The sequence below is a fragment of the Hesperophylax consimilis genome, chromosome 25 (genome assembly GCF_061612785.1).
Source record: "Hesperophylax consimilis isolate HC1 chromosome 25, BYU_Hcon_1.0, whole genome shotgun sequence".
Taxonomy (NCBI): Eukaryota; Metazoa; Arthropoda; class Insecta; order Trichoptera; family Limnephilidae; genus Hesperophylax; species Hesperophylax consimilis.
In genome coordinates, this window is record NC_142860.1 from 19,176,649 (window position 1) to 19,201,607 (window position 24,959).

General features: G+C 35.5%; 1 protein-coding gene across 2 annotated transcripts in view; it reads left to right on the top strand.

The window, feature by feature from the left end:
* The window catches only part of mbc (dedicator of cytokinesis protein myoblast city), a 116,815-nt gene that overhangs the window by 71,340 nt on the left and 20,516 nt on the right, over positions 1-24,959 (top strand). For both annotated transcript variants that reach the window (XM_089646873.1, XM_089646874.1), the window contains 9 exons: positions 1,290-1,501; positions 8,901-9,146; positions 9,776-9,975; positions 11,400-11,654; positions 15,311-15,511; positions 16,210-16,345; positions 18,632-18,772; positions 20,179-20,274; positions 21,484-21,651. In XM_089646873.1, the coding sequence (XP_089502999.1) occupies positions 1,290-1,501; positions 8,901-9,146; positions 9,776-9,975; positions 11,400-11,654; positions 15,311-15,511; positions 16,210-16,345; positions 18,632-18,772; positions 20,179-20,274; positions 21,484-21,651 (1,655 nt within the window). The remainder of the gene's footprint in view (positions 1-1,289; positions 1,502-8,900; positions 9,147-9,775; positions 9,976-11,399; positions 11,655-15,310; positions 15,512-16,209; positions 16,346-18,631; positions 18,773-20,178; positions 20,275-21,483; positions 21,652-24,959) is intronic.

Below are 24,959 nucleotides of genomic sequence, written 5' to 3' on the forward strand. Positions count from 1 at the left end.
GACTGCTTCAAGCAGTGCCTTCGTAGTTCTCATAGAAAACAAAACAGCTTGGCAGTCTGTATATTTCTAATATCGACTGTTTGTGTATTCCCAACTCTTAACCTTTGGAACGCCGATCTCCTACTACCATATACCTCTGTAATGATGAGGGAGTTTGTATTGTGGGAATGGCTCTATTACCTTGTGAAGGGATGTATCAAATAAGGACTAGAAATCACAGATTGGTTTATTAAATACAAATATGCTTTCATCATTATCGAATATAATTTATTGTTATAAGGTCGTGGAACTACGACACTGAATGGAGCATGCTGACTGGGGCGGCTGCTGAAAACAAATGTTAAAGGTTTGGGACTGCAATCAGTTAGCAGGACCCATTAATGCTCGTCGCAGTGTTACCATAGTAGGAATTAAGTGCGATAATTAGGAACCGCCACACACCCCCCTTTCAGTGTCTTAGTGTAACTGAGACAAGCTCTGTAATTTTAGCTCTGTAAATATATTTTTAAAAAGAGGTAAAGGGCGGTAACATGAAAAAAAATTGGACAGTTAAATTTACTTCTGTCGTGGGCCGACGTTCAATTTTTGTAAATTGTATCGTCTTACCAGATAATATGTTTACATATTTAAGAAAATAGTATAAAATCTACCATAAGTAGTTTCCCCACTAAAGCTACTTATATTCAGAGAAAAAAAATTATCTCATTTTATAAAAAAAGATTTCATAGAAATATGAAAATAGTATTTTTTTAATATTTCCCATAAAGCTCTTCCAAAATAAGTGTTTTTCGCAATAAAAATTAAAGAAAATGCATAACAAACTACACAAACTGCACGTTAGGCTTGCTCGTCAAAGAATGACACAGTAGTGACTTTGTTATTATTTTAAAATGACTGCTCTTTAAGAAATGAAAAGCAAGAACTTTTATCTCATTGTTTATTTTGTTGCCAATCGAATAAGATTTGTTTCAGTAAGTTACAAACATTTTTTTCAATGAAAAATCCCATCAAAAGAAAGTATTTTTTTAATGTCCCTATCCGCCACGGCGGCATTCAATATCTACAATTTTTTCATGGCCGATAGGCACTTTCGGAACTCAAAAGAGTTAAAAAACTCATTTTATTATCAAATACATTAGAAACATGGATATTTGGATAAATAAGTACATGTTTTTATTTGCTACAACATGATAGACAGGCAACTTTGTAACCCTTCCACGTATGCGCTTTTTCTTATGGAAATTCCATCACATTATAATAACTTTAATTACCTCATTTCCTTTTTTCAGATTATTCTCCTCCACCCTGACGGAGCGCTTCTATGAGCACTTTGAGCTGCAGGTGTGGTCCAATTGGTTCCACCTCGCAGTAGGTTTCCTGACGCGACCTTCCCTTCAGCTGGAGCGCCGTCTGCCCGAGCAGAGGCGCAGGATCATGGCGCAGTTCGGCGACATGCGCCGAGACGCCGCGCAACAAATACACTCCATGTGGTTTAATCTCGGTGAGAACTTAAATGTAGATTCTGCGTCTTTCCCAAACAAGCCAGACAATTATTTAAAATTTTCGATGCTGGTCTTTTCAACGAAATCTTTCTGACCATGCAACATGGTTAAACACAATGTTTTGTGAGCATAGATCTTGGTTAATACATCATACTGAAACAATAATTGACCTTAAGAGTGATTGTATACCTGACAAAATCAACTATTTTCGACACACACGAACTCTGTTGTTCATTTCCAAAACAATATTTTTTCTAACTAGAATTTATTTTAAAAACGTTTGCCTGAAAACAGTAAGATGGCGGTAGTGTAAATCTTCGTTATAAAAGTTATGAATTTCAGTTACCAGATGGCACTATTTTTTGTATTATTTATTTAATTAGAATATAAACGAATATATAAAAGGTAACATTTAATTTAATTGTATGTATTTTAATATTTTTACAGAAAGCCTGACATTTCTTTTTTTTATGCTTCCGATTTTGTTGTCCGGGTTAAATCTTCCCCATAGGAAAAACTAAACCCTTCCACTCACTTTTCCACAAATGATCATCTAGTCAATCAACATTATGTAAGTGCATTATATAAGCAAAATAAATACAAAACAATACAAGAACAACACGTCAACTCACAAAAGATCAAATGGGAAAATAATTCACCGACTCCAGATATTTTCATATCAGAGGGTTCGGCTCGGTAGAACTTCTAACAGGGCCTATAAATCCTACTGATCCCTCAACATAAATATTTAAAAAATCTTTTGTTATCCTACATGTATTCAAAATGACCGACTTTTGCATCTTTATATATAATTTTTTTGAAAGATCTAATACGCCTAAATTTTTAATTAGAGAGCTAGGTATAATGCCAGTAGCCGAAATAACGAATGGTAATATTTTTATAGTCTGAGAATGCCAAATTCTTTTTATTTCATTTCCTAAATCTGTGTATTTTCTTATTTTTTCGCTAACAGATTTTTGAATATTACAGGAATTTGGTATAGCGACATCAATGATATAAGTTAATTTTTTTAATTTTTTCATGTAAAACTATATCGGGTCTATTATGACTAATCGCTTATATTATTATTATTTCTTCATATATCTTTAGTCCTGATTTTCCATATTATGACATGTATGATGATGTATGTGCCAATTTCTTAATTATGTACAGTAGAACCTCGTTAATTCGAAATCCAGCGGACATCAAAAATCAAATTTCGAATTAACGAATTCCCACGTAATTCGAAATTTTATGAAAAAAAAAAAAAAAAACGCCGAAAATCGATTTTCTCGGCCGCCTCTTTAAATCCGGGTGGTATTTTAGTTGTAAATTCGTATTAATACCAATTATTTCTTTATTTTCGCGGTCGATTACCGTAGCGGCCGGCCCTGTAAATTCAGATATTCGCAATAAATTCGTAAAAATGCTATATATTTACGCGTAAATCGAGATTTTGCTGCCGATTTCGGTCGCGGCCTACCCTTTAAATTGAGATATTCATAAAAATACGATATATTTCCGCGTAAATCGAGATTTCGCGGTAATTTTCCGTCGCGGCCGGCCCTTTATTTCAAATATCTGAATTTGAATTCGTAAAAATACGATATATTTCCGCGTAAAACGAGGATTCGCGGCCGTATTCCGTCGCGGCCGGCTCTTCAAATTCAGATATTCGAAATAAATTCATAAAAATGCTATATATTTACGCGTAAATCGAGATTTCGCTGCCGATTTCGGTCGCGGCCTACCCTTTAAATTGAGATATTCGTAAAAATACGATATATTTCCGCGTAAATCGAGATTTCGCGGTAATTTTCTGTCGCGGCCGGCCCTTTATTTCAAATATCTGAATTTGAATTCGTAAAAATACGATATATTTCCGCGTAAAACGAGAATTCGCGGCCGTATTCCGTCGCGGCCGGCTCTTCAAATTCAGATATTCGAAATAAATTCGTAAAAATATGATATATTTCCGCGTAAATCGAATTTTGTCGGCAGTTTTTCGTCGCGGCCGGCCTTTTAAGTTCAGATATTTGAAGCAAATTCGTAAAAATATGTCATATTTCGGCATGGATCGAAATTTTTCGGCCGATTTCCGTCGCGCCGTATTTTTTCAACGCGGATATTCGAAGTACAGTTAGTAAAAATACGATATATTTACGCGTAAATCGAAATTACGCGGCCGAGTTTCGTCGCGGCCGACCCTTTAAATGCAGATATTTGGCGTAAACTCGTAAAACTACGACATATATCCGCGTAAAATGTATTTTCTCGGCCCTTTAAACTCGGATATTCGAAATAAATTTGAAAAAATACGACATTCCAGTGTAAATCGATTCAGATTTACAAAATAATAATACTAATTAGGACGATGTATAACCACGTAAAAATACATTTTTCGGCGTTTTACCGCCACGGCTGACTTTTAGATTCAGATTTACGAAATATTATGATTTATTTTCGCAAAAATCAAATTTTTTCGAATTACACGAACAAATTTTCGTGCGCGGACAAAAATAAATTTCGAATTACGAATTAACGAATTTCGAATTTAAAAAAAAATTGTATGAAAAAATTTTTCAGCGGAAATTTTTTTTGCGAAAATTTCGAATTACGCGTTTTTTCGAATTATCGGGGTTCGAATTAACGGGGTTCTACTGTATATCTCTATTAAAAACATTTTGGCATTTGGTTTTACATAGTTTTATGCACAATAATTAACACATTAAATTCAATAGATAACAATGAATTAAATGAAATAATATAAATAAATAATTTTTTAAGTACTTAAAATTTTAAATACCAAAATACTTTTAACAAAATAAAATTTTATTGATTCTGTGGTCCAGAATAAATATCTAGGTTCAGATATAAATGCTAATACTTCTTTATTTGCGTACACCGGGTTCGAACCCGCGACCTTCGGAATGGGAGTCCAAAGCTTCACCACCGGACAGGCCGGCCGTCAGATGCACGCATTGTAAAAAATATACCTACATCTGGTCAAAAAACAGAGTACCTCTGTTCGTTCTACCTCGGTCACAATAACCGTTATAAATAACATTATTGTTTTCTAAGGCCCACAGAAACGCCATCGGGCCCAAAATTCGCTTGTGTTCAACAGTCCTTGGTGAAGCAAAACGTCAGATTTGGCAACATTCAGTTCATTTACAACGATGCCACTTGAACTAAAAAGCGCCTTGCGCGGGTGGACATTTTTGTAAGTTGTTTTACAGTGGACGGTAAATTGATATCCCGACCTAAAAATGTCAGGTTATTTGTGTTTTGTCTTTTCATTCATGTTTTTTTAGAATAATTTACAAAAACAATAATAAATATCGAGATATGGCCCGACTCAACAGGATGACGACCTCCGTGACGTCGCGGGTTACAATCTTGGCGTGCACGAATACCAACCTACATTTTATTTTAATAATTTGTGTTATTTCACAATGTACATAAGTATTATATTTGCGGCATTTTCCAGAGCGTTATATACTGTCAGTATCGCCCCGATGAAAGACCACAAATCATTATTTAAATTTAGACCGCAGAACGGGTATTATTTATTGAATAAGTGAATCTACCTGGCTATTCAGATTTGGTCACCAAACACGGCTAAAGCCATTTCAAGCAACGTTTCAATTCTGAATGGTGGTCTTACACCAGGCGATACTGAGAGTATCTTTCACTATGGAACGTACCGCGCATATACCATACGTATATTAATTCATTAATTGTGAATAACACAAATTAACCAAATAAAATTTACTTGCCCATTCCGATATTCGATCCCGCAAACTTCGAGGCGAGAATTTTACAGTATAGTGTACAGAATAGCATAACCTAAGCCAGTGGCCGTTTGGCTTGTATAACTGAAACCGATTTATACGTTGAATATTGGCTTATGACATGGGAAGAGTCAATAGCGAACCATGATAGCGCCATCTGTTGGGATATTTAAAAGAAGCTTTTAGTTCGATGTTCTACCGTATTTAAAATTTCAAATAGGCGCCAGCAGACGGCCTGTTTTAAAAGTAATTTAAAAATCTAAAAGTTCTTTCTTAAATTGTAGTATAAAAAATATTAAATTAACTTTAAAAAATGGAAAAATATAATACCAGTAATTTATCGTTTAGTTTTGTTAAATAAACGTATCCAAAGTTTTATAATCTGCATTTTAAAAACAAGTACAATTAGAGTTTATGAAAAAATTAAACTACGAACCTATTTTATTTATTTTTTAGTTTTTTTTTTCGTACGTTTAAAGAAAACCCCTTCAGGTATTTTTTGACGATATTCAGCCTTTAATAGTATTTTTTAAAACGCATGTATTACGGTCTGAAAAAGGTCATATTTTCGATTAGATTTTGATAATTACTAAGCCTATGTTAATTTTAAAAATGTATAAAAAATTTTTTACTTGTTGAAAACACTATCATAATCGATTTGCTTAATAATATAATCATTATTTTAAATTAATAAAAAACTACACTCGGCCTTAAGGTGATTTTCCTACTAAAATGACTCCATATAAATAATCCAATAATTATTTCTCCCTTTTTGTCAACTGTTGGTAAAGATGCATAAATGATATCATTTTTTTTCTGTTGAATTTTGATCTTTCACCAGGGCGATGCGCACGCCTGCATTTAAACCCACATCCTTTGGATACCTAATCGAGGGATTTAACTACTCGACCATGGAAGTCGCTCTTATTGTCGAAATATGAGAAACTATGGCCCAAATATGCATTTGCATTTTGGACATAAAACATGCATCTTTATAATAATACTAGCTGTACCCCGCCACGCGTTGTTGTGGCTCAGTCTGTCTGTGTCAATAGAAAAACAAAAGCGCGTGTTGCTTTAAAGTCCAACAGATGGCGCTGTTTTTTTTTTTTTTTAAAGCATGTTAATATGTAACAATTAAAAATTATACTATGAACTTGGCACGTCGGACGCAAATGAAACAATTAAAATTACGAATGTATGGATTACAACAATTGAAAGATCAATAATAGTAATATCCAAAAGTATGTTATTTTAAGCATGACTTTATTAGCATTCTATTTAATTTATATCTTAACCACTCAGAACATTAGAACGTCAAAAGACATAAATATGATAATAGCGGTCAAGACATTAGAACGTCTTTTCACGTAAACGCGCGAGATTTTACAAAAATCTATTTATTTCCATCACTAGTATACGGATTGCCATGATTTAAAAAACAGAGTATCGATAATGAATAACGCTATGCGTCTGTATTCAACAATATCTATGGAACGTAGAACTGCATTATCTAAGCCGATTGAATCTGTCATCTTGTTCGTTCATAATTTATTGCGTTTTTAAATAATATTTTAGTTTGGACCGTTAATATTTTGAGGTTTTTAATTATATTTCTTCAATATATAAAGTGTTATTTCTTTGTGATACTCAGAAAAAAGTACATTTTTCACGGCTTTGAAATAATGGTTATCGATTCTTACATATTTTTGACGTTTTCATAAAATATATATTTAGAAACGCAAATATTTACTTATAACAACACAATGCGATATTGGATTTCATAATCTTTCCAAAACATTTTTTAGAATGTGGCTACGTTTCCCAAGACGTGAGTTATGATGCTTTTAGCAAAACTCGTAAATAACACAAAAATTATCACGTTTTGACAGTTTTCAAAGGAACACATAGTATATAAATGTCTTTGTCTGAGAGGTTAAGGGTGGCCAGGAACTAAAAGATGATTCCGGATAGTTAATTTACAAAAATGTAACCAAAATATTGTATTTAAGTTTATTCGAATAGTTCATGAATTTATAGGGCGCCAATTTGTTTAAACATAACAAACAAGTTGTTATTTAATTAAGCTATGTGATAAACCAAAATGTATGAAGAGAAAAACTAAATAGTATGATTATTTCTTTACGTGTCGAAATTTGTTCATCACTATGATCCGGCAGTGTGTCGCTCCGTGTCCGTAAAATCCTCCTTGTCGCTCCGCTGGATTTGAACTCTTGGCTAGCAGCGAGCCAAAACGCATCTATTGTGTTGGTATGCATCGATACGATTGTCCATGTTCTTGCATCGATATTCGTAACGGTAGTTGGGGCTAGTCGTTTTAAGCGTTACAAATATCTATTGCATGTTAACAGATTTTTTTCAAAAAAGCATGTTTTTACCTGTCACACGTGACAACTATATAATATAGGTATAAAAAAGCACACGTGTATTTGAATGCAAAGTTGTGTCAAAATTTCAAAGCAACCACCGGTGAAGATCTTTAGGAGATTTAAGATTTTGAACAAACGAACATTTACATTTTTATTTATATTGTGGCGGGTTTAAATCCACCGATTGCAACAATTGATAGTCAATTTAGTTTGCAACCATTGTTAATATATAAACGGCTAAAACCATGAGGGTCGCCTTTGGAATATTCTGTACGGGAACCAACATCGGGATGTTACAATTGTAATAATAAAAGAGATAAAATTACAACATTATATTTATAACTACTTCGTACAAGAGCCAGAGCAAAACCAGAGATCTCTAAATTAATATTATAAAGTTAAATCCCAGGGCGTGTGCGTCAGATCGAAGATCTTGCGCACGGATATTAATTAAAATTGGTAGCAATATTAAAAAGGTGTGACAAAGTATTCTAACCTGTTAAAGAGAAGAGGGCGCCAAATAACACGTTCCATGTTATTAAATTTAGATGTAGCTAACAATGACCAGCTAAAACGTTAATAAAACTACTGTGTCATTCTTTGCCGGTAGATCGTCGTGACAAAATGTCCGTAGAATGTCGTTTGGAGCGTCCGCTCGTGTCCTCCCGGAATGGCGTGTCTCCCCGCAGGCTGCCGATTTGGTACTGACTTCGTAGTCCGGTTCCGGTCGAGTCGCCGTCTTCTTCTCGAAGTCCAGTAAATAATATTGAAAAGGTAGCGGGCAATAAACAACTGCTACAATATAGATAATATGTTTCCTATTCATTATTTGAAGATTTTATTCTTTTATATCACATTAACTCCACACAGGAGGCTGTGTTATCTTTGGGGTTGCTGTGCGGAGGGTCTGGGGGTGAAGAAAAGGGAGGAGAGAAAGTTCTGGTTTGGAAAAAGGTATGGTGGGTAGGAATCTAGGGATCCAGTGTGTCTAGAGTGAAGTATGTATCCATCCCTCTCACTGCGGTTCAAGGCTTTGTGTCGAGGAAGTCTGGCCGGAGTGGTCATAGGAACTCCCTTAACCGGCCTCTGCTGATCCGGCTCGCCACACACCTCGTGAGCAGATGCACTCGTCATCAAGATCTGAACAAACTTCAGCCCATAAACCCGGGAACCCTTTTGCACAAGGAAATCATATTGTTTAATTTCTTTTTCAGGTCAGCACAAAACCCAGTTTGTCCCCGCGTTGGTTGGTCCCTTCCTAGAAATGAGTTTGATTCCAGAAATCGAACTTCGAAAAGCGACCATTCCCCTGTTCTTTGACATGATGCAGTGCGAGTTCACCTCTCCCAAATATCCTGCCGACTTTTTTGTGGAGCCACTGAGGGAACTCACTCACATCAAAGGGAATTTCAATGACTTCGAAAATGAGATGATTCATAAACTAGATGTTCTGGTCGAAGGTATGTAGCAATTTTGCAATAAATAAAGTTTTTTCTTATTCGGACGTTTTGACCCAAAGTTGTTAAGAAGTTTACCTGAGTAGAAGATTTTCTCAACATAACCCTTGTGGATGACCACCATTAATAATCAAAAGATTGCTTGAAATGGCCTGAGCTCTCTCTCTCCACCCCACTGGCTCCAGATTGTTGAGAGCAGTTGGGACTCTTGTGAGGCATTCACATAAAAAATCCGAGAGCTATGCTGCAAATTCTCAGCATTCGTGAGATTCCAGAAAACTGTGCAACTTTACCGCTGTGTCGGGCAATAGTGGTGCATCATGTTTGAATCTCACAGAAATAACAGAACACACCAGAGATGTGTATAAATTAGTTGGTGCTTTTATTACAAAATTTTCGCGAAGTGAACAGCAACCAGGGGAGTCGCTAAAGTTATAGTAAGTTTGCTGACGAAGCCACTTATCATAGAATGTGAGTGGAAAGAGAGAAAATTCTTATATTCCCCAGTTAATATTCGGTAAAGTAGAACTATATGTACAGAAGTGACATCTGTTAACAATTTCACAAATTAAAAAATCATAACCCGTCTTTTTGAATTAAAACTCCAATTTGTAATAAATGTATTACTTCAGGCGGCAGTGGCGATGCAGAATGGAGCTCCCTCTTCGTCAGCATAGTGGGGGAACTGTGTGCGGGCCACCCAACCCTCCGAGACGCGGGGGGCCACTTTGTGCATGTGGTGGGGCAGTTGCTGGACACCCTGCTGCAGTACCGTGCGCTGCACGACCACTCTAGCATTGACTATAGGATGCAGGCCACCACGACACTGCTGGTAAGGAACCAAACACTCATCACGAGGGGCAACTGTGTGAGGCAGGGGGGTCACTTTTTTTTATTTATTATACCGAAAAAACCATTCTTCTCTTGGGTTCCAAGTGCACACAAGCAACTTTAGCTGTGGGAAGCTGTTGCATCGCTGCATCTATGGAGAGGTGATTTCTCTGAGAGGCTGATATTTGCTATTTGGCTTGCAGCACTTCATTGAAAATGCTGGGCTTTGTTCTACGCACTGCAAGGAATTTTAGAGATACCCGGGTTCTCATAGTTTTATTCAATTCCTCAGTAAGGAGTAGACTTGAAAGTGGGTCGGTAATTTGGAGTCCACACCAGGATAAGTATTATCTCATATTGGAGAGAGTTCAGAAGACATTCCTGATATTTCTCTACATGAGGGAGTATGGCCACTCCCCGTGACTACCCTTCCGACTTTCTTTTGGGTATGCTCGGAACGAACCATCTGTTGGTGAGAAGGGATATACACACTGCTTTAGATTGACTGATTCTTGGATGGTTTGAAAACTCAGCTATGGTTATCTACGTCACCGAAAGCGTAGACTGTTCTATCTCCAAGGCTGCAGGACTTACTTGCCAATGGTCGTGCCGGTAGGGAGAACAATCTCACTGTAGAACAGAATCAATTCAGATTTTGGCATATTTAGCATCAATGAATGACACCGGATTACGAGCAGTTTTCTGGTGACGGCGCTTGCAGTGAGTCGTACGGAGGAAGGATCTCCTCGGTTTGGCGATCGACACGGATACGTGAGGTTTTAACATCATGTACTGATTCCTTTATATTTTCTTTTATAATTGGTTTACTACAATTTATAAATTTGTTTCATACTTCCTTATGAAACTGGCTCCCATTTAATTATCTCTTACTGATATGCAATATTAGAATCATTGTTTGATTATTTAAAATTTCCAACTTAACATTAAATCACCATGACAAGTTTCTTTTTAATATAAAAATAATACCAATCCACAAATTTTTCATAGAGGTTGTACACGCTGTGGGATTATCTGTATTTATTAATTTTAGTCACATCCTAACAATTATAATGTTGTACAATAAATTATACTCTTTATTTTATAAGGATCTTTATTTAAAATTAGCATCCTCATTCCCTACACTTAAGATTCCCTTTTATTTAAAACTGTTACAATTTATCTAATCTCCTTCACAATTTTTTTTTGATAATGCAGTAAATTCAAAAATTTTGTATGTTTTTAAAATAATAAACTGAATTGCATTGATCACACGAGGCGACGTGACACAGGGGAGACCCTTTTGAATTTTGAAACAGTTGCCAACTGTCGCTGCAACTAAAATTGCTTGTTGGTCCCTGGACTGACAGTTTGAACAATTTTAATTCTTTATAAATTAGTTAAATCTTTTGTTTTTCATTCCTCCAGGACTTCTACTCGGACATCAAGCGCCCCGAGATGTACATCCGCTATGTGAACAAGCTCTGTGAACTACACCTCGAATGTGAAAACTGGACGGAGGCGGGCCTGACGCAGCGTCTGCACGCCAAGCTTCTGCAGTGGTCCAGTGCGCCCCTGAGCACACTGCTGCGGAGTCGGCACGGACACTCGCACTGCCTGACGCATCGAGACCTCAAGGAGGCGCTGTATTTTGATATTATACACTACATGGACAAGGGAAAGGTGAGGTGTTATAATAATAAAGCGAGGGTGTTTCGTTATTGCCTATCTACGCCATTGGTTCCCGGTGGGTTTGATTTGTTCTGCACCAGTGAAAGAGCTAGAATTTGATACATTATGTTAAAATCTGCACTTAGAAGTGTTTTAGAAGAACGCAGTCTATTGTCGACTTTGCTCTGTAACAACCTCGCTCGGTTCTTCAGTTCGACGTAATCGCCGAGGCGTTGTGAAAATGCCTTTGCTCTGTAAAGACCGTGCTTGGTTGTGCAGTTTGACGTAATCGCTGTGGAATTCATGGTTATCTAAGTAACGTTCGTTGCGAGATAACACATGTTACAAGTGCCTGTGATCTTTTACCATCTTTTGTTATTTGTGCAAGTTAACTATATGAGTGTGGGACCCCATTAAATGCATTATAGAATTTTTTCAGTAAGTATGCTTTCTAGTGCAATCTCTTATTGTGGTTTGGGGCATTCAATCTTGCATCGGAATTACGGGTATTGAAAGGCAAAGAGGAGAATGAAATTACCTTCTCTCAGTTGGGTGTCAAGAGGGTGATCTGGATTACCGCAGACTGACACGGTATGTTATTTCGGACACATGATTCTTTAGTTGACTGTTACCACGTGAATTTAATAAGAATTCTACGAAGGCAATGTTTTTTAATAACATAAATGTTTTATGTTTTTGTAGGTAAGATAGAAATCAACGTTTATATTGTGTTAACAATGAATTAAATATCTCATTTTTTGTTGTTGTTATTTATTCTCTGGGAATTATATAATCGTTATATATAAACGTGATTAAATGTGAGGTTTTCTTGCAGATTCCCTAAATAAAAGTAAGATTTTTTCAAAATTTCGCATTAGACGTTTGGAGTAAAAATATATGTTTTTTTTAAGTCTATTTCAAATGCAAAAATCTAAATGGTAATTTTATCTAGTTTCTTAAAATGTTTTTTTTTTACAACATCTTCATAAAGAAGAAATATATAGCACATTTAAAATGCCTTGGAAATATTCCGAAAATCAATGACAAATTTCAAGTTTATACAACAGATAAACAACCCCCTTTGTCTGTATAAACAATGTATGTATATATCTTTCCATCAACTATTTTATGCCAGTTTCTATATTAGTAATGTTTTCACATACACAGTCATTTATCAATTGAATAAAACGTTGACCCGGCTCCAGATGTTTTTTTAACCCTTTAATTGCTGAAAATCAGCTTTAAAAAAATTAAACTGCTCAGATCGAAAAAAAAGTTATTTTGGGTTCTCTATGTGATGTATACTCACCAGTTTCCTAACGCCATGTGTATTATGTACATAAATTTATTTTCTGAACAAAATATTGATTTTGTGCATAAATCCTGAAATGTTTATGAAAAACCAGCCATCGGATAAAGATTTTGAACAAACGAACATTTTTATTTATAAAGATATTCTCATACAAATATTCCCTCCAATTAACCGTTTAAATTTTTTTAATTCCTCAATTTAACACATTTTTAAACATTTGTGATAAACTAACTAACTAACTAACCATCACGCCGTTTCCCCGCAGGGGTAGGCAGAGAGGACGGACCGCCAAACAACTCGGTCTTGGCACACACTCCTTGCCTCATTCACATTCATACATCGTCTCATACATATTCTCCTATTGTTCTGACTCTTGACATGGCCCGACTCAAGTATCTGATTCACTTGGTCGTGCCATGTCTTCCTCGGGCGTCCCCGACTTCTGCTACCATTCACATTTGCATCGTATATTCTCCTTACACTCCTTTCTTCGCTCATTCGCTCTACATGCCCAAACCATCTAAGCGTCCCTTTCTTGATCTTACTCATTACGCTTACATCAGCCTTGCACTCTTTGCGGATATCCACATTCCTCACACGATCATACATGGTTTTACCACACATACGCCTCAGGGATCTCATTTCAACAGCATTCAATCTACTTTCATCCTTTCTTTGCCAGTTCCATGCCTCACTTCCATACATCAGGGTAGGTACCAGCACTCCATTGTGGACTGCTAACTTCGCTTCTTTGGACAATTTTTTGTTAGCGCCAACTGCGTTCAGTCCTCCATTAATGGAGTTACCTGCATTTACTCTTCTTTCAATATCTCTGTCAGCCTTCCCATCTCTCGTAAACATGCTTCCTAAATACACAAATTCATCCACCTGCTCCAAGTATTCCTCATTCACAACTATATTGCACACTGTTTTCGTACTTTCTCTTTCAAACACCATTACTTTAGACTTACTTACATTCATCATTAACTCATTCTTCACGCATACTTCGTTCATCCTAGACACGAGAGACTGCAGATCATCCATACTATTAGCAATCAGCACCGCATCATCAGCATACAACAGGCAACATACTTTTAGATTACTCAAATTCGCGCCCAATCCCACATCTTTCAATTCTTGCATACAATTATCCATGTATAGATTGAATAACCACGGTGACATTACGCAGCCTTGTTTAACACCTTTTGTGATATCAAACCACCCCGTAAAACCACCGTTAACATTTGTGATCATTTAAAAAAGTAATGTTTATAATACATTTGTCTAACAAAATGTGTGTTTTTTTTTTAAATTTTATTACAAGTATTTTAGTTCAGTGTTTAGACAAAAAAAAATGTAAAAACATTTTGTTTTCATTAAAAATTTGACAAATGTATTTCAAAACTATATGTTTATTTCTAATAGGGTAATTTGAATGCATGTTTTTATCATCTTTCAAAAACAGTTTAATTTTCAGATACTTTCAGAAATATTCCATTTTTTTAGTGTATCGAACGCAATGCTACCCAAAAGACACAAAGCAGCTTTCTGACCATAGAAGGATAAGAAAGCTAGTATTTACTTCGTATCCCCTCCCCAACCGGGGAGTACTGAGCACAGCGCACGTTGCGAACACAGTATTTATGTCACATCCCCTCTCTTTTGCCCAGACGGATCCAGGCCAAACACTGACCGGCGACCTTCAGCCAATAACCGCAAAGCACGAAATAGCTAGTTAAATATTTCTCTGTTCATATATAATTACGCAAATTAATGTTAGATTTGCGAGAGTCTCGCCACCATAATGCAAAATAAAAATATACAGGTTGAAAGGCTGGACTCGCGTCTATGTTGTAAAGTAATATTGAAATATGTAAACATTAATATTAAGTAGTTATAAGGATTTCCTCACACCAATGTCGGTCGAAGGACCCACTGATTCATATTGTACAATTTATGTGCACGGTCCTGCTATCCCCTTTATATAGTGCGCGAAAGGCGATACTCTTCCGACATCTACTCTGACCTCTTCGCTCTAAACTGCTTCTCCCGCTGGAACCACTACAACCGCCTTTGACTTCTGACCTTGCGCTTCCTTGGACTACCGATTGCTCTCTCCTTGGATACACGACATCACAGCAGCCAGATCAGCCCCTAAACATACAGCAGCTCACCGACTAGAAAACCCATCACCCCCTATTTACAGTCAATGTAAAAGGACTCCGATCAGATACATTTGGATTCTATTGTAAAGTGGAAATACCTACAAATTCCAGAGACTGAAGACGTTAAAGAGATATGAAAGGTTCAAAGAGATACGGTAAGGAATGACTTAATTATAATGAACTGTTTTCAGATGTGGGAGCTAGCGGTGGGTGTCTGCAAGGAGCTGGTGACGCAATACGAGGAAGAGGTGTTTGATTACTGCCACCTCTCGGAGCTGTACCAGATGATGTCTGGCTTCTATGCCGCTATTGTGAAACAGCCGCGCCCGCAACCCGAGTACTTCAGGGTTGGCTACTATGGCAAGGGGTTCCCGCCCTTTCTACAGAATAAGGTACCAATCCTCAAATGTACTAGACAGTCATCGCCAAAATAATCTTCAAATCTCAATGACTTATCTACAAAAAACATACAATAATTTTAGGCCTTAAAGTAAAAAAAAGTTATCTACAAAATCATAAAATAATTCTAGATCTTAAAGTCAACATTATCCACAAAAAAACATACAAATAATTCTACATCTTAAAGTCAACATTATCCATAAAAAAACATACAAATAATTCCAGATCTCAAAAGTCAAACAACGTTATCTACAATCACATACCAATAATTAGTATTGACATGCTTTTTTATAGATAACATTATTTGACTGACCTAGAATTATTATTTGTATATTTTTTGTAGATAACATCGTTTGATTGCCCTCGATATGATATGCACATTATATTTTAAAAAATACAACAAAAAATCTTCTCCATGCAATTATCTCGCTTTGTGTTAAAGAAAAACGTCAAGTTTGAATATTAAATTTCCTTAGATTCTGATTCAGAATCATCGCTTTTCATGGATAAATTGTATTGGGTAAAATAATTGATACATTTTATTTAGTGCTGTTTATTCGAATCGCCTCAAAAATAATTTTGTATCGTCGCTTCTCATTGTGATGTGTGACCAAGATTTTGTAGTTTTATTTTTTTACATCCTACTCAATTTTTTAGCGGTATGAAATATAATTTGTGTATTTTTGTGCAGGTTTTCGTGTACAAGGGAAAAGACTATGAGAGACTACAAGACTTCAGCGCCCGCACCCTAAACGGGCTGCCAAATGCAGAACTAATGTCCACCCTGAGTCCTCCAGGAGAAGACATCAAGAATTCTAATCAACAATGTATCCTTTCACATACTATTACCAAACTACGCAACCTAATACCTACTCGACGTGGTCGAGGGGTGAGGCTCTCGACTAACGGTTTTCGATTTGGCCTTTCGATTTAATTAATCTCATTCCCTCAAAATATTAATGTAGAAACATACTAATTGCTTACTGTGGTTTAAAGCCAGTAAATCCACCAACATTTCCACCGTTTTTCCATATTTTTAGGTTCTGTGTCATCATCATCATCACCACTTTTGGCTCTACAACCCGTGGTGGGTCTTGGCCTGCTCAAGAGTCTTCCTCCACTCATCTCGGTCCCGCGCCAGCTCTCTCCAGTTTCGAAGCTCCAAGGCAGACAAATCTTTGAGGACGTTGTCGCTCCATCTTAACCTTGGCCTTCCCAGGCTCCTTCTCCCTATCGGTCTTGAACTCAGCAGGGACTTTGGTTCTTGATGCTCGGTCATTCTCTCCACATGATCTAGCCACCGAAGTCTTCCCAGTTTCATGAACTTTGTGACGTTTAGCTTCTTAAACAGAGTATAGAGCTCATTGTTATATATATCGTCTGCGCGAAAATCCATTTTCTAGAACCAGTCCGAAGATGCGCCTCAAAATTTTCCTTTCAAAAACGTCTAGTGCTCGCTCATTCTTCTTAGTTAGAACCCACGTCTCAGCTGCGTACGTAAGCACTGGTCTAATTAGTGTTTTGTACACTAATACCTTGGTGGAGGTTCTGTGTAAATTTGACAAATTATAGCAAGAAATCTCTTAAGACATTTTGCAAACTTTTCAAGATATGCTTAAAATCATTTGAGTGGATATAGATCAACAAACACTGATTTACTTTAAATAATTACACATACAATTATTAATTGTTAATTAACAACGATTAAACTCTGAGACCCTCAAACGCCCTGTGATTGGTCGGCGGGTTCTGACAGCACTTAAACTGCTCAAATCTCATGGTTTGGCCGGCCGCATGCATTAAGAATGCAGACAACGTTGTGCCAAGTTGCGCTGCATATACTCGCACACGGGTCACTTCTGCACTTTACAAATTATTTCAAAAGAATTCATATATTTTGGAAATTTGCTAAATATTTAAATTGTGTTTTTTGGTTTCATACAGACCTTGAGTGGGATTGAACTTACTGTTAACTGAAGAAACCAAGTTACCGATTACTTAACGCGTACCCCTCAACCGTCAGATTTCAATCGTTTTGGCGTGCTTTGAGAAATGCAAACTTTGAAAATTATTTTAACCGTGAAATGGAAATTTCCAAAAAAAAATTCAAAATACTGATATTTAACTCTTTGCACGCGGCCGTATCAACTGTTGATACAGCCGCGTGTGTGTATAGACTTTTTGCCGAAACTTTGATGGCCGATATTCCAGCGCTCTTTCGTCACAAATGTATTTCTTGCTCACTTGGACATTCGTAGAACTATCACGATGCTGACATCTACGAGAATTTCTCAAAAATAAAAATGTATTTCATAAAAAAAGATCGATAATCAAGTGTGCCTCTTCACGCCTTTTAGTCCTTTAGTTTACATTTTTGTCAACGGATGGCGTTAGTACTAGTATGTCATTCACAACTTTTCATAACTAAAAATGATAAGTGATCATGGATGGATCATGGTGTCCCACTTGTGTCTATCATCGCGGTGGCCTAAGTACACACACGCCGAGTGAATGGCGGGGCCACATTCAAAAGATACGGTACGTCTTTGTATGAAATTTTATGTTTTTGTTTTTATAAACATCTTAGAGTGTTGACACACGAGGATTTGTTTTCATATTGTGGAGAATAATCTGTTCTGTCTATATAGTCCAATAAATCATGCCAGAATGGTATAATTTGACATTTAATTGCGTGCATTGGTATTTGAAAATATGTACCGCGTACGGGTATAGATAAAACGGAGCAAATTAACGCGTTCAAAAGGTTAAGTTAAAAGGAATAAAATTATAAATTGACTGGAATTCCTTATTCTTGGCTTTTAAAGGGCTAATATTCCCTTTTTTAAAATTGTTACAAATAACCTGACAATGTTTGAAAAACTTCTACTAATATCATTATAAGCGTAAGATTTTGGTTGTAAAATGATGAAAGTTTTAGCCAGCAGAAGAATTGAACCTTCAATGCCTGGATGGAAATCTGACACATTTTTCAATTCAGCCACCTACCAAACCTTTGTACATTTTCTTAACATTATTTTTTAAACTTGTGTGAAAATGTATCTATCGATAAGTAGTATTTCCTTGACCCCGTACCATTGATATAAAAAATACAGATGTCCAAATAAATGCAGTGGAGCCTGTGATGTCCGACCACAACAGGATGTCCGGGAAGCCAATCAGTGACAGGATTATGAAGTTTCACCAGCACAATAATGTCAACAAATTCAGATATTCGAGGCCATTCCATAGAAATGGTAAGTTTACAAATATAACATAGCCTGTGTATATTTCAAATAGATTTCCGATCTTATTTATCAAATCGCTTTTCAGCAGTAGAATTTGGAGGAGAAATGAGTGAATTAGGTAAAATAACATGTGGAGTACCACAGGGATCAATTCTTGGACCGTTGCTATTCCTAATCTACGTGAATGACATAACAAAGTGGGGTATTAAAGGAACTATACAACTTTATGCTGACGATACGGTAATTTTTTACAATAAACTGAACCTAGCGGAGCTTGAAACGGAGATGAATGCTGATATTTCCCATCTCACAAACTGGTTGAGAATAAACAAACTAACTCTTAACGTAAAAAAAACCCATTATATACTTTTCGGTAACAAGAAAAATTTCAGCCTCGATATTAAAATTGGAGACAACTGCCTCGAAAAGAAAATGAACACAAAATATTTGGGTCTGATCGTAGATTCCCAACTCACGTGGGATCTCCATATAAATCATATAAAAGAGAAAATTACCCCTATAACTGGTGTACTATATAGGCTTCAAGGGTTACTACCCATTCCTTTACTAACTTCAGTATACTATGCCATGGTACATTCACACCTTTCCTATCTCTGCTGTATCTGGGGTTTTGCCTCAAAGAAATTGATAGCTGACCTGCAGGTGGCTCAAAACCGAGCTCTCAGAAATGTGTTTGAACTTCCATGGGACACTCATGTTAGGGACATCTATTCAGTTTCTGGTATCCTTCCAATTACAATCCTTCCTAAATATGAAATCACAAGCACCATCCTACAAATTACCCAAAAATCAACTCACACCAACATCAAGCCACTTTACAATCAAGACATCCACAACCACAATACTCGAAATAACAATAAAATCCGCATTCCTCAAACACACACTACAAAATATGGGTTAAAATCACTGAACTATATTGCCTATACACTATATAATTCACTTCCAGATATGTACAAACACATCCACCACAATAAAAAATTGCAAAGCAATGCTTTAAAAGAATATTTTTTAACTACATTTAAAAATGAAAATATGTAACTGTGTTGTCATTTCTTGTTGTATCTTATCCATGTTTTTTTTTTCTTTCTGTACTTGTTTTCTATTGTTGTTTGTTCTACTTAACGTGTCATTATTTTAATTTTTAATTTTTATGCTGTATTGAATGTGAAACTTATATTTGATATCAAAATACCGTTGTAAAATTGTTCCTACTACCTCCTACATATGAATTGTAAGTTCCTCCTGTCCTAAAATGAGTTCTGTTACTCATCGGGATTGCTCTAGCAAGAAATAAACACAATAAAAAAAAATAAAAATAAATTATTTTATATTCATTTTTTATGATTCAGTGTTTTTCAGTGTCAGAATAAAATACATTTTTTTATCTTATTTAGACGAGTCCATGGCAGCAGAAGAGAAAGGAAACCAAAATGAATTTGCAACATTATGGCTCGAGCGAACCGAATTGGAAATAAGGGAAAAGTTACCAGGTATTATTTTCTTCTTTTTTTTAACCCCTAACCCTTCTGACATTTTGCAATGTAAACCTCATCAAAACCTCCTAGATCACGAGACACTGAATCAAATCGGTCTCCTAACATGTATGAAAACCTCAAAAAAATGTATCTTATTGCCATGTATTATGCAATCATACGCTTTAACAATTTTTTGGATTTTACCCATAGAATCAAGTTTAAATATTTGAGATAAACCGAGACGAATAATTATTTCTCTTTCCAACAGTAAACAAACCACTTATCTCCGCATTATGGAAAAAAAGATAAAAATACTTTTATAATGTATGAACGTCCGGTCAGATTTGTCCTTCAGAGCCTCTAATGGAATATGATGTTTGTGGCTAGTAATGGCCTTCCGAGGCTTGAGCGGTTAACCTTAAAAACCCAAGCGGAAGTCCAGAAGTAGAACACCCTTAGGGCTACCAAATCACCCCCATCTACGTTCCGCGATTTTTTTGTAGTTTTCAAGTTATGATTTTTTTACGTTTTTTTTTGTGAAACCTTGACTTACTTGATTTTTTTTTCTAACTAGGTGAATAGTATGTCTTGTAAACACAAAAACAGTTGTGGGCAATTCTGATACCAGTGTGCCATAAAAAAAAGTTGAATCCCAAAGTTAGTTGAAATTCTAAACTTTTAGAATTTTCAAGGACGATTTTAAAAAAATCTGAAAAAATTCCGCCCAAATCTTTTTTTAAAACTTTCCAATTTCATCATTTGTTAACTCTGTAAGTTTCATTTAGCTCTCTCTACAGCGTCATACTTAAAATTCGTTTGAAAGCTTAATAAGTCCAAAAAAATGTGTTGAAAAGGGTGAGCTAAATATAACAAAAAAATAATTGTCATTAAATGTTTATTATTGAATCACAAAATGTCGAAATCGGTGCTCAGTACAAACCCATCTTAAAAAGTTTTGTTTCAGTCGCATGAATTTTATTGTGTCTGCAGCCTGTCTCAATTTTTTTCATAATTCCGCTAAGTTTCTAATTTCTTTGGCGTAAACTAACTGTTTGTAATAACCCCAGACGATGAAACGCCCCCACACTTCGCATCTCCTCTTGCTTCATACTATTGCTCTATGCTGTTAAAAAGGTGAGCTAAATAAGCTTGGGACTCAAGGGGATGCGGGCCGTTTCTTTGTTTGGGGTTATTATGTATTTTTATAATGGGTTAAAATTTCAGGAATCCTGCGATGGTGTCCCGTGGTCAAGAGTGTAACCCACGAAATGTCCCCGCTGCAGGTGGCCGTGGAGACCATGAAGACTACCAACTCGGTGCTGCGTTCTCTCGTCATAGAGCACCGTGCTGATCACACCCTGCCCCTCGACCCTCTCACCAGGAAACTTAATGGTTTGTATATTTAATTTTATTGGAACAACTTAAGAAGGTTATACCCAGAGGCGGCTCTAGTGACTAATCTTTATTTGATATTGTGAAAAATGCCCATAAATTATTATCTATATCAATTTGTAAGTCCGCGACTCTAAATACATATTAAGTTAATATAGTAAATTGGAAACAACTACACAATCCATGTACTTACGGGAAATTATTTTAAGAGATTACGTTTCAATAAAATAAGAGTTTAAAATGTCGTCCGCAGTATCCAAAGATACTGGGTGCGAAGCAATTGAAAAATAACCAATGTTCCGCACACAACAAGCGTGTAAAATAAAAAACCGACATAACTTTATGTCACCATCTCTTTAAAACATATAATATTCATCGTACTGTCTCACTCACGGCATGACCTAAGCATCCCTAAGCTTTCTTCGGTACCTAATTTTGACTACGACGAAAGAAATAGTGCTATCTCATTTATTCTATGGCGCGCATAGGGACAGAAGATGCCAAGGAGACTTTATTTAAATTGACCCAGCCAATCGTGTGGACTTGTGAATGAAAGCTTCTATTAGAGACAACAGATATCACTGCTCATCACTCACCGCCTTTCGTTTAGTTTCATTTTGCGATACAATTCAAATAAATTAAGAATAAGTCCAATAATTTTGATGCACATTATTTATTATTATTGTTGTCTTATAATTTTGGGGATCAAACACCAATTGACCTTAGTGAAGAATCGCCACTGGTTATACCCATCAATATATGTTATATTGATGGGCGTATAATATCAATATATATTATAAAAGTAAGTGTATAATGTTCGTACCGCTAAAACTCAGAAACGAGTCCCAGTTCGATCAAGGTGGTTTTATGGTGTGGTAGCCCTCAATCACCCATCCATGAAGGATGTTCCCGCTTTTACGTAAAGGGCGTGCTTTTGAAGATATAAGGGCTGGAAGTTTGCCCCTCTTGAAATTTATAGAACAGTCCAGAACTTTCGAGAGTATTCTAGAGCATTCCAGAACATCCCTGAACATTCAGGAATAGTCTGGAACGTTCGGGAACATCCCAGATCATAATGAACTTAAAATGAGATTACTGGCCATTTCCTGATAAACTTTTAGTAAATTCATAATCGTGACTATACACCGGTATCTCTAAATAGTATAAAACCAAGTCACTATTCGTGTCTGTCTGTTTGTGCTCTTAGTTCTTTTAAACTATTCAATGAAGTACAAATTGCTAATGTTTGTAAACGTCTACGAGCTATTGTGGGTAGGATTTATAAAATAAAATATTTCGTGCCTATAAGTACTTTAAAGTTAATCTACTTATCTCTGGCTGAATCCACTATACGTTATGGAATTACTTCTTGGGGACATTCTTGTAAAACTAATGTAAGCTATATACAAACATTACAAAACTCCATTATAAAATTGTTAATCCATAAATATGACAATCAACACAGAAGTAACATTAAATTAATATACAAGTCTCTGAATATTTTACCTGTCAGAGGATTATTGTTTTATAATATTGTAAGTCAACATGTTATATTGTCTGATTCATTGTATAGGGAAAGAGTTTGCCATAAACATAACACAAGATTCACTCAAAATGAAGGACTGGTAGTTCCGAAATGTACTAATAAATATGGTGAAAGAACTTTAAACTATATAGTACCCAAAATGTTTAACTTATTACCAATGACAATTAAAAATAATAACATGTATACTGCTAATGTTAAATATAATCTAAGGAAATGGTTATTGGATAATAATGATCTATACTGATACCCCTGAAATGGAATTCATATTCTTAGAAAATGGAAAAACAATTATTTTGTAATACCTGACTACCTACCTCTATTTATGAAACTATTGATGTACTTGTTGATAATACTAATTTGTTCATACATTTATTTTTACTTGCTTATTTTATAAGGCTTTTATGTTTTATGTTGATAATACTAATTTGTTCATACATTTATTTTTACTTGCTTATTATATAAGGCTTTTATGCTGCTATTTAAACTTTTCTGCAATGTAACCAATTTATGTAATTATGTACCGTTCAAATTGTATCTTATGAATGTATAAATGTTGTCTCTATGTCCCTGCTGACAAACTACATAAGTAGTTTAGCGGGTTTAAATGTGAATAAATAAAAAATAAAAATAAAATAAAAAAGTTTGATAGGGTTTTCACTATCATTTAGAAAATTACTTCCGGAAGGTTTATATATGTATAATACTTGGATATTATATTTATTAAAAGCAGAGAAATTTCGAGCAACGCCAGGCACATGTCCGCTAGTATGGAATGCAAGTTATCTTAGGAATCGTCAGTATTCACATGATACAGAATAGACCACGGCAGAAAAAGCATAGAGAAAAAAGAGATGAGAAAGATGATAATTATTATTATTATTTTCAAAATCTGCTCGATTATAGTTAAGAGATTCTTCAGGTTTTGGTTTGATGACACATACATTTAACTTAACCTCTCAGACAAAGACTTTTATCTACTATGTGTTCCTTTGAGAACTGTCAAAACGTGATAATTTTTGTGTTATTTATGAGTTTTGCTAAAAGCTTCATAACTCACGTTTTGGGAAACGTAGCCTCATTCTAAAAAATGTTTTGGAAAGATTATGAAATCCACCATAGCATTGTGTTGTTATACGTAAATATTTGCGTTTCTAAATATACATTTTATGAAAACGTCAAAAATATGTAAAAATCGCTTACAATTATTTCAAAGCCTTGAAAAATGTACTTTTTTCTGAGTATCATAAAGAAATAACACTTTATATATTGAAGAAATATAATTAAAAACTATTAGTCACCTCAAAATATTGACCGTCCAAACTAAAATATTTTTAATAAATTATTTAGAAACGCAATAAATTATGAACGAACAAGATGACAGATTCAATCGGCTTAGATAATGCAACTCTACGTTCCATAGATATTCTTGAATACAGACGCGTAGCGTTATTCATTATCGATACTCTGTTTTTTAAATCATGGCAATCCGTATACTAGTGATGGAAATAAATCGATTTTTGTAAAATCTCGCGCGTTTACGTGAAAAGACGTTCTAATGTCTTGACCGCTATTATCATATTTACGTCTTTTGACGTTCTAATGTTCTGAGTGTTAATATCGCTAGACCTAGTAAGCGATCATTTGTGTTGTATAAAAAGTTATGCTGGAAAAGATTATGAAGAAATGTATATTCTTGTGTTTCATCATATTTTTCTAACTGAATAAGTTTTCTTCGCAAGTTATATGAGGCATTCCTGTAAAT